Genomic DNA, 11,908 nt, shown 5'->3' with positions numbered 1-11,908 from the left:
TAGATTCCACTAACAAAACTACTACCAAATGCTCGTTAACAAACTCAAGGAAAGTATTTATAATTCACGATAAGGCGCTTTAATAATTGTCACGGCGCGAAGCCGCGGTATGGATTTAATATAATCTAAAGGATCATGCGATCACCATTCACCTTAACATTTGAAAATCAGTCACTCAAAGTAAATAAAACTATTATATATATTATAACATTTACTCAATAAAAACAACAATTTAATAACTTAGATTTAAATCTATTTACAAATACCTAGTGGTTGTACTATCAAGGCTGAACGAAGAATATATGTCCTTACGAATTAGAAAATAGAAAAACTATGACTTAGTTGACTGCGTTATCTCTACGTAGGCTTACTTTTTTTTATGATAAGGCCCCCCTCCATGGCCTGCGGCTATTGCGTTCGTATAGCTGTCACCCCCAAAACTGCCATGACTGTGTCCACCTCCGACATTAGATAAACTGTAACCTCCTCCGAAACCTCCGCCGTGACCGCCTCCTCCTCCGAGACTGTAACTATCTCCTCCATGGCCTCCGAAGTCACTACCATGACCACCTCCACCTCCTCCTCCTCCAAGGCTATAACTATCTCCTCCATGGCTATCGAAACTACCACCGTGACCATCTCCTCCTCCTCCTCCTCCTAAGATACTGTAGCTGTCTCCTCCGTGATCTCCAAAACCGCCGCCATGACCACCGCCCCCGCCTCCTCCGAGGCTATAGCTATCGCCTCCATGTCCTCCGGCGCTGTAGGAGTCAAAGCTGGCTATTGTGGAGTAACTGTCGTGACCTCCACCTCCATGACCGCCAAAACCACCACCAGATCCACCGCCTATACCGGATCCGTGACTGTCATGTCCTCCGCTACTGCCATAGCTGTCATGACCGCTTGATGAAAAACCACCAGCAGCGTGACTACCCCCGAAACTTTCAACGCCGTGGTCGAGCCCTCCGAATCCACTACTGTATCCACCTCCATGGCCACCCTCAAATCCACCTCCATGTCCGCCGCCAAATCCACCACCATGACCTCCGCCGAATCCACCGCCATGACCGCCTCCAAATCCACCGTCATGACCGCCTCCGAATCCACCGCCATGACCACCGCCGAATCCACCGCCATGACCGCCTCCGAATCCACCGCCATGACCGCCTCCGAATCCACCGCCATGACCGCCTTCGAATCCACCGCCATGACCACCGCCGAATCCACCACCCAATCCACCACTATGACCACCGCCGTGACCGCCGCCGAACCCACCGCCATGACCGCCGCCAAATCCACCGCCATGACCGCCGCCGAAACCACCGCTATGACCGTCGCCAAATCCATCATCATGACCGCCACTGATGGCGATTAATTCATGACCTCCGCTGAATCCGCCATGACCCCCGCCAATTCCACTCCCGTGACCCCCGCTGAAACTGCCACCATGCCCTCCTAAGTCATAGCCGCCTCCGAGATCATTAGTCGTACTATGTCCGATATCGTGTCCACCAAGTTCTAGTCCTCCGTGTCCACCAAGATCTAATCCACCGTGACCATCTAAGTCTAGTCCTCCATGTCCGCCAAAGTCGTGACCTCCGTGTCCGCCTCCGCCACCACCACCGCCGTAGCCTCCGGATCCACCTCCATGGCCGCCGGATCCACCTCCATGGCCGCCGAATCCACCGTGACCTTTTATATGATCAACAAATCCACCGTGTAAATGTTCTGCAAATCCACCTCCATGTCCACCTCCGTAGCCTCCCCCGCCGCCTCCACTTCCGTGTTCTTCATGATGTTCATGAACTACTACTTCTTTTGAAGAATGATGTGGTTCAGGAATATGGACTCGGATGTGCACACTGTAACAAAAGCAACACGATTAAAAGCATGCCACACAACTACAAATTTCCTTCAGCATATAAGTGTACGAAACATCAGATCGCAAAGCTTATTATTTATCAGAGAAAACAAAATACGAAGTTGAAAACACTTATTTTAAAGACAATAGGTCGATTTTCACCATTTACCGCAACGAATAGGTGCGTGAGAACTGAGAATCTCTTATGAAAAGAAATCTTAAGCAAATTACTTTATCCGGTATGTACCTATCGTTTTGTGGTGGCACTTGGTAGTTGAACAATTTATAGACTTTAAATATGCGATAACAACAAAACTCACGTACACATATTATAAATACGGAGGAACATAATGTTATACTAACTGTTCAGTTCCGAAAGTCGCGAAGCAGACGCCAACGCAAGTCAGTAGAAAGCAACTCAGCTGGAACAACAACGATGAAAATATGTTTAATTACTAAAAAAACACAAACTCTTGGATCCAAGTAAGCTTCCTTATGTACTCATTGTTGCGCAAAAATTTAAAGTTGCTGTACAGCTCTGGCCCAACAAGGGCCTCTTGTTTTTAAGACATAGAATACGTAAATAGACCCCACACGCTATAAGCACAAGCAAGTTCGGTTATATAATTTTACCGGTCATTCCTTACTCAGAACTTAATCGTTCTGAGAGCCGGAACTTTCACTGAAGCTTAACCGAAAACGTGAAAAGAACTCAAAATGTTTACATTTTTTTTTAAATTATCCATTATATTATTGAAAGTATGTTACTAATATCTTTAAAATATTGAACTTTACTTCGTTAAAAACGGCATATCATTTTGTATTACAGAAGTCTGTTATATAAGTGTATGTCAGAGGTCACTGAACAAAATAATAATTTTAAACCGAGTAGATTAACTTCCTGAAATAGAAACATTTTAAAATCGTTATCATCTAATGTAGGTTACATAGCGTTAAATGTTAGTACTCCGAAATGAATTCGCTCTCTCGCGTAATGTGGAGTTACTCATTAGTGCATTACTCACGGCTAAGCGAAAAGCCATGATGCGTGGGGAGTGAAGGTGCTCCGAGTTTGTGGCTTCCTATGCAACACTCAGTACAAGCGACTTCACGAATCTACTTCTTATGACGATCTGCAAAGGCACAAGCCATTTTATATGACAGTGAATGTCCATCCCCTACTCCCGCCTTTAAAAACACTGTGACTAAAATCTTAATATTCTACAATTTAATGTTGACAAAAAAAATATGTAGGAAAATAAAAATCACGTTTATTATATTACTAGCAAAATACCTGTTTCTTGTGAGTATTTTTTTTATCTGTTTATTACGTACAAAGCCTATTCAGTAAGTTAACAAATTACTATTTCTGCATTTGTATTACCAGTTCCGTAAACGACTCTTTAAAAACACAAATCGTATGAACGTTTTTACTGACAGCAATGCTTAGAATAGTTTTATTATTATTTGTTCTTATGTTATTCTTAAGTAATATAGGCGTTTAAATTTTTAAAAATATAATTACGTAAATAATCAACCGAGTTAATTATAACGAGTAAGTAAGAAAGAGTAAGGTAAGTATAAAAAGTTAAATTATGGCAAAATTAAATACATACGAGGATTTGGTAAATAAAAAAAACAGACTACAGGACAGGACACGACAGGAATTTCATTATGTGAAAAAATTAATTAAGTCATAAAACTATCACTTTCAATTTTAGTCTATAATATAAGTATAGAGTCTAATATACTTTGTTTTTTGTTAAGTAAAATATATTTCTTCCATTTCTGGTGTTGTGTAAAATTTCTGTTTGTGCATTCAGACTTGTCTGTACTTTTAAGAATGACATCGTGATCACCTCAAATATAATATAAATGAAAATTTGGATTTAATGATTAAGTTCTCCAGGCCTGTACATTCCATATTATTCCAGAAAATATATTTAATTATTATTATTTGCAATTATATTGGTTTTAGGATAATAAAAACAATTCTCCGCCTATTCTTCGAGAAGGGTTCAAGGAAGCAATTTCAAACCAAATGTAAATTATTAGTTCATTCATATTATTCGCAAGTGGTTCTTCGTAATAAATCAAACTGGTCGAGTCCAGTCTGTTATGCAATTATAGACATAACTGTCTCTGTGTCTCACAGTTTCACCGATTTAATATATAAAATTTGAATGAAAATTAAAATTTTGATCTGTTCAATAGTCTTCTCAATGTTTATTTATCACGTAATTGATTGCACTTCATTAAATGCATCTAATAAGTTTTAGAAAAACGGACTATAAGCTTATCACTAGGCAGCGGCTTGGCTTCGCTCCAGAAATTATTTCTAATGTCCCTGAGCGACGGCGACTACTTACCATCAGGTGCGCCGTATGCTCGTCTACTTACAAAGGACATTAAAAAGTAAAAGAAGTTTCGTGAAAATAAATCAAACGGTGGTTTAAGGATCTTCAAACACAGCCTGCTCGAATGGGCTCTTCCTGGGGCTCAGACGCGGACGGTTGAACGATAGGGAATTTTAGTCAATTCAACTTCAAAATGTATTGGCTAACGCCCTCAAGGCGGGAACGGTTGCTTAGCGATTTTCTCCCTACCCAAAAAAAGGCAAACAAAAAAAAATCAAATTAATAATCTGTGGTCAGGTTCACTCAATCGTATATTTTCCTTAGTTAAACATTTTCAATCTATCAATGTAACACGTCTGTCAAACACAGTATTTACAGAACATAGAAAAAAACCAAAACAATCAGACCAATTATTACGACATATATTTATTTCTTGGTCACAGAAGAAGATTTTACAGATTTCGTTTTTTCTTGACATTCAATGCTGACACTAACGATCACATTAGGTGTTAAATCAAACAAAGTCATTGATAATTTAGTATTTTCTCACGTTCTTATCCTGAAGCTTGTTTATGTGCAGTGTACAAGCTCGCGTTTCTATTGTCATTGAATTCTATTGTCATTTCTTCATTGACAGATATATGGATGTTACATACTTCGCTTACCGACCAGTCAATTTCTAATATTTAAAGAATATTCGATTAACGTCCACAGAGAAGTTTGTCTATGTCTAGATTGAACAAATTCGTAATACATTCTCGGTCAGAGAACTAAGGGAATCTGTGCTAGTGAGAATAATTCGGGTTCAAGACTCAAGATCAAAGATACACTTGTATACTGGTACACTTAATTTGTATAACTTAAGAGTGAATATCGAGAGATGATATGAGATATCGATAAGAAAAATTATATGAAACACAAAAAGAAGGTTACATTACAATCTTCATTCCAGTGCCTAATATGTGCCTTTTCTAAAGAAGGAAACTGTAATATAAGGCATGCCACGTGTTAAGTACACTCATTTGAAAAAAACTTTTTAATAAAGCTGACGAAAATAAATAAAAAAATTGGAGATAAACATGCTTTAGAATATAATATAATAGTTTTTATAGAACACTCATCATTTAGCTGTTACTAGAACTCATGGACCACGAGATTGGATGGAAACTAGAGTCTACGGACATTATAATGTTAATTATTTTTGTTATTGCATAGATTGGTGGATGAGCTCACGGCCCAGCTGGTGATTAGTGGTTACCGGAGCCCACAGACATCAACAACGTAAATGCCGCCATTCACCTTGATACATAAGTTCTAAGTCTTTATTGTACAACGCCCGCTTCACTCTTCAAACCGAAACGCATTACAAGCAGCAATAATGGCAGAAATAAGCAGGGTGGTGGTACCTACTCGTGCTCACAAGCCTTCCTTGCCACCAGTAAACCTGTCTGTCATCCACCTTAAAATGTGAATTTGATAACAATTGTTTTTGTAATAAAAGCTTTATCTTCCCGGCGGATACATTCAGGATAATTGATGGTTATTACTCTAGAGAGCTCACAACACGATTTTTTCCGTAATAAAAATAATCATTTATAAAAATGGTACCTGCATCATACCACATCGTAACCGCAAGCCTAACGTATACACCGGGCGTCTTAACAATTTGGTCACGGAAAGATTATTTAAAAAAAAAAGAGAGTTACTAACTAATTATTTATTTGCATAATAATATATTTCATAATTACAGTTTTAATATGAAGTTGGAGTGAAGTTCAAATATGCATTTAATTTACATACGATGTAAAATTACGACGGCTTTAATTAATAAAAGTTTCGTTTATACTATCACGGTTGGGTTTCGAAAAAAAAAATATGCCAACATCGTTTTAGTCAAAATTAAAAAAAGTTCGAGTCTTATGAAAAAAAACAATAACGAATGAATATTATGTTTTTTGCCATTTTTTTAACTTCGAAATTATTCTTAATGAATAGTAATTGCTTTCGAGGTAAATCAATTAAATGTATTTATTACACCACACAGGAACTGCTCGTGTATTACAATATATATAGATATATTTTTTTTATTAACAGCCGTAAGACAACTGCTTCCCAATTAATATTACATCACCGTAGAACTCTTCAAACAAACCCGTTGGATTTACTATTAACTAGGTCGACCCAGTCATTACGCTTTAGCCGTTTGTTAAAATCGAAAGTCATCAATTCTTACGCTTCGTATCTCTTCAAATACACTCGTGTGAACTATCGTTTTGTTCTTGCATTAATATAATTGTGTCATCATGTTTGAGTTTTTACTTAAAACCATTCGGAATATGTATAGCAATGATATGGATACTTATTCCGTCCCCGGGCATCGTTTCCGCTTCACTCAGGGCCCTGCCCTAAAATGATACCTTCCGGCGAAGCAATCTGAGAACAAATACCTAGATCGCTTTTACTGTGCGGTTTTCCTTAGCTGTTTTATTGCATATAATGTTCACCATATTCGTGATGTTTCTTAGAAAATATCAAAACAGAACTATTTATGTACCTACTTATACTCGGATATGGTATTTTAAGAAAATACATATATACTAACATGAATATTTGACAGGACAAACTCTACACCAAAAGTACAAAGTCAGATCTTCTTTTTTTTTTTCAAAATATTTTTTAAGCAATTTCATGCATTCATAGTTCATGTGTAATTCTTTTGGACTTAACTATTATTTTACAACATTTACAACACCTAAAAACTAGAAAATTTAAATAAGACTAAAATTTATATAGTCTAGTAACTGCTCAACACGAGGGGCTCGACAAACTTGTATTCCCGCTCTAAAAGCAAAAGCGCGCTAAATTTAAACATCGCTTACGTGATTGACGTACCGTAGCACTGGAATTACTCGTACAATTAATCTACGGCATCTCTTTCATAACACCAGATAATTTGAGACCTTAAACGATATTAATGGATGAAATTTAAATAAACGTAAAACGCGTTTATATTCGGTTCACGTAGGTTCACGTGCTTACTCGCGCCTAACGCTCGCTTTTATGGGACTCAGGACTAGATAAATAGGGTGAGTTCGTCACACCATTTACGTCAACCAAGTTACAGCAGTCACGCAGTGTTGGTTGTAGTTTAATCGTGCTTGTTTGCGGTTACTGAGCGCTGGCCGAGTTGAGCTAACGGACAGTATCGACGAGTATATTTCGGCAATTGTCTAAGATTTCAAAGGAACACACACCCTAATTCCATACAATAATTTTAAAATTGTTCGAAATTCGTGTTTCTATATGCTCCGGTAATCAATTAACATCAGGGCTCGTTCGTGCCCAAGCCAATTATGCCAATAACACACAAAACAAATTTACAGAACGTGTAAAACAAGCCTGATGGTTAACGGAAGCCATAAACGTCACGAGAACGCCACCTTGCACTTTGCTTGACACATGCCTTATTTGAAGTCTCGATTATATTGTGTACAGCTGTCCCGCTCTTAAAACCAGAAATATTTTTCGAAAATATTCGCGCCAGAAATATATTTTTATAATACTAGCGAATCGCTCCGATTTCGCACGGGTGAATAAAAGTATTATTCTAAACGTGCATTATATTAAAGAATATATGTTTATTTATATATGAATTATTTTTTATAAGCATTATTTAAGGATCTTTAAAATATATTTTCATGTTTTATCGTTCAAAGGTAACAAACTTCTAATATAAATGTTCAATTCCCTAAAACTAGGAATAATGTCAATACCTATAGGCCAACACTTATTTCTAACCAGAAGCAGGTATAAGAAATCTCGTGCTTCTTGCTTTGAAAATGTGAGACTTGTGTTCATTTTTTTAAAATCTCTTTCAAAACAAGTAATTATATAACATATGTCTAAATTATGGCATATATTATTAAGATGGCCATAATAAATTTCACAACTTTTCAGAAACCCATACCATCTTACAAACATCTAAAAAATGTATGCTTACAGTTTGATCTACTTGGTTTGAACTTAGAATTAATTGTGTTAAAAGTGTAGCTTTGATTTATTTATTTAATCTAGAACAAATTAACAGGATAATAACGGGATTAACAGGACATGATAATAAGGACCTAGTAAATATTTTTAACAGTTATCGAATATTCATGCAATCATTTAGTAGATATTACATAATATTTATACTACAAAATTGCTAATCCCTAGTGAACAGTATCGAAACACTGTACATTTCGCATTTATTTTACGTATTCGAGGAAAGTTTTGAACAAACATGACATCTCAGAACATTATGTAAAATATCCAAGCTTTGATATGACCCAATGACAATTAAACAATCGATCGATAGACGTAGGTACGACGTAAATCAAAGGTTATAAAATATTTGTTCCAGTACCGAATAACTGAGTGTACGTAATTACATTTCTTATGGTTACACTCATAATCACAACCAGATATTTTAACAGCAACAAAAAGATGCCAAGAGGCTAGTGTGCTGTGATGTAACTGAACGCTCGATTCAATACTTGAATGGAATACTAATATTTCGACTAACATTGTTGATTTGCGACTCTGACTAACTGTATCGCGATGCTTGTATTCTAGATTCCCTGTGATAGTCATTGCATAAAAATTGTTTTTTTTTGTCGTTTATTCGGGTTAACCAATTCACGATTTATCATAGTGTTTTGGATTCAGTGGCCTAGGTTTCTCTTGTTACAGGTACATATTACTTTCTGACCATAACACACGATATAATATTACCTTAGACTTTTGAATATTTGATTATTTGTGGAAAATAAGTGGCAAACTCTGCTTTATTTTAAGCACTTATTTTATAGCTTTAAGGATTTACTAGTAAGCATTGTTTACATAGAAATAAATCTAGTCTATCGTCGGTCGTCTTTTATATTTTTTTATTGCTTAGATAGGTGGACGATCTCACAGCCCACCTGGTGTTATGTGGTTACTGTAGCCCATAAACATCAACAACGTAAATGCGCCACCCACCTTGAGATATAAGTTCTAAGGTCTCAGTATAGTTACAACGGCTACTCCACCCTTCAAACCGAAACGCATTACTGCTTCACGGCAGAAATAGGCGGGGTGGTGTTACCTACCCGTGCGGACTCAGAAGAGGTCCTACCACCAGTAAATTGTGAGTTAGATTCAAACACGATCGTAACGGACAAAAGACAAAATAATCTTGGAGAAATAACCCCATTAATAATAGGACTTAAACAATTACCTAAAATTTTTATTATTTATTTGTAATTTTTATTTATTTATTTATTATTAAACTATCATTTTAAAAGAAACTACATGATGTATGATAAAATTAAAATTCCATAGGTATAGCAAGTAGGCAATTCGAGGTTTTTTCAGGCGCTCAAGCTTCACAAAAATACAAACAGAAGTTCATTGTCATTGAACGAATACAAAGTACAAATAAGAACAATAAACACGAACACAATAACATTATAACCCAACGATTTAAATGTGACGTGCCCTAGTTTACACGATTTTCACTCTTATGACCGGTAAATATAACAAAAATTCGGTCTGTTAAAAAACGGTCATCTGAACAACGAAGCATCAGATTTGAAATATCTTCGTGTTTATAACAGAAATAATTATACGACTTCGGTTACGTGAGTACGTTCACTTTTATTTTTAGAGAGGAAATATCCGCTGTGTGTGTCTAAGTTATGCAACATCGCCCTGTGCCCACTCAACGTGTGACCCCTGTGATCATTGCATTTCATCTGTGACTTGCTTGTTACATATTGTTTGAATGTTTATCTAGTATTCGTATGAGGAAAAATAAAAAACACTAATTAGTTTTAACATTTGAGCTCTGTGAATTGTGATAATAATATGAGGTAGGTTTTACTGTAGAATATGGCTGAGGTTGGATCAGTATTTCTACCACAAATAGATCATCTATTGCGGTTATATTCAATATTAAATGTAATATGTTTTTTTCAATTTCAATTTTAGTTTTTATAAAAAGGGTTTTATCAATTTGCTTAAACTCTACAATGATTAATATACATCGCTGCATTATAATTATTGTTGAGTATCTTATTGAAGCACAATAATGGAGGCTTTGCTGCTCTCTGTTAGATAAATACATAAATCGTCTTTTCGATAGAGAGCCTCTGCGCTTATGCATAGCGTGTTTTAAAGCATCATTTTTGCATTTATTAAAACAAAATTCGAAATCAGCAGCATCTTGAATGTGCTTTTGGCAGTGCGGAAATCCATGAACACCGTTAACCACGATTACGTATGTACGGGCCGTACGCTCGTTTGCCTTTGGTAGGAACCAGAAAAAATGAAATTAAGAATAGTGCTTGGCAGTAATACACTTTCTTGTCCTTTTCATTTGCACAGGCTTGTACCTTTGTTCACAATTTTTTATATATGTATTTTAAGTTTTTTTTATTTGGTTCACCCTGCTTCGATTGTTACCATAGAAACACTATCATATTTAAGTGAAGGACTAGATCTCACAACAGCGAAGATTTTATAGATAACTCGATATTACCTCTTGTAAAGGTAATAGGAATATATCCTGCGATTTAATTCGAATAAAAGGAATAACTGGATGTTATTATTTTCTTGACTAATAAGAGTAATAAGTCAAGTCAGTGGTAGCAATAATATCGACTTATCACACTACTTTTCTCGTCATCTCGTGATGTGAATCGTAAAAGTGTAATTTAAGTTGTAAAGCACTGATATATTTAATATGATAAACAGTGCATAAATACCTACTAGTCCTAGCCTCGTACCTACCCGGTAGTTTCTATTTCTTTTGAAAGGGTTGTTAAAAAATTATTTGAATTTTAAGTCTTGTATTTAAAAATAATTTAAATATTTACGTGCATAAACAGTAGGCAATTTTATTGACAAGAAACATGTTGATGTTCGAATATTATAAATGTCTCGTAACGAGAGGCTGTATCGCAGTAGAAAGCCACGGACAGTGCACTTCTAAAGCCAGGAAGTAAGGAAATCGTTTGTTACCTCAACCCGTTCCGAAAACTAGTATACTTACTCTCCTTCGCTCGCTTACGTTATTATACGTTATTCCACGGAGAACGTCGCTTATTATTGTGTTAACTGGCCGATGGGTGTGGATAAACATATGTTCACCACAAACGGACCTATACTTAAAATAATTATGATTATTTAGACGCCCACAGTAAAACCTTTCTCGTTACGTTAGAATTATTTGAAGTTATTCGAAATTTTACGTGTATCGTAATAATTTTATTACAATAATAAAACATGTGGTCTTGTATGGCTTATTTTTTGCGACGATTTGTTTTTGTGTTAAAGTTGCAACAAACTTTACAAACGAACCAAAGCTACGTAACTATTGCCTATTAAGTGCGGAATTAAAACAGAATCGCTCTTCACACATTTCAACATACCAATATTTAGAAATAGAGTTGTTGTTCAACTCGTTGTTTTTATGACTTTTGTAAATCGATCGATTCTAATTACATGAATGTATTTTAGAACAACCTTCAAATCCAAACCTTTAGTGCTAGGATTCGGTCTCTACCCCGTAACTCTTCTCTTACACAAATTTCGGACCATGAAACTACTAATTGGTACTTACCTAGTCTTAATTGTCACATTCAGCTTCATGAAGTACACAATATGTAAA

The 11,908-nt window shown here is 36.1% G+C and overlaps 1 protein-coding gene across 1 annotated transcript; it reads right to left on the bottom strand.

Moving 5' to 3' along the window:
* Positions 1–204: 204 nt before the first annotated feature.
* Positions 205–3,018, bottom strand: LOC149503489 (uncharacterized). Its single transcript, XM_089736427.1, has 3 exons — positions 2,887–3,018; positions 2,225–2,283; positions 205–1,862 (listed from the first exon to the last, which is right to left on the bottom strand). Exons 1-3 carry the CDS (start codon positions 2,902–2,904, stop codon positions 368–370), a joined length of 1,572 nt encoding a protein of 523 aa, XP_089592553.1. The 5' UTR covers positions 2,905–3,018; the 3' UTR covers positions 205–367.
* Between the last annotated feature and the right edge of the window lie 8,890 nt (positions 3,019–11,908).

Source organism: Bombyx mandarina, chromosome 01 (assembly GCF_030267445.1).
Source record: "Bombyx mandarina strain Sakado chromosome 01, ASM3026744v2".
Lineage (NCBI taxonomy): Eukaryota > Metazoa > Arthropoda > Insecta > Lepidoptera > Bombycidae > Bombyx > Bombyx mandarina.
This window is presented reverse-complemented; position numbering and strand designations above follow the sequence as displayed.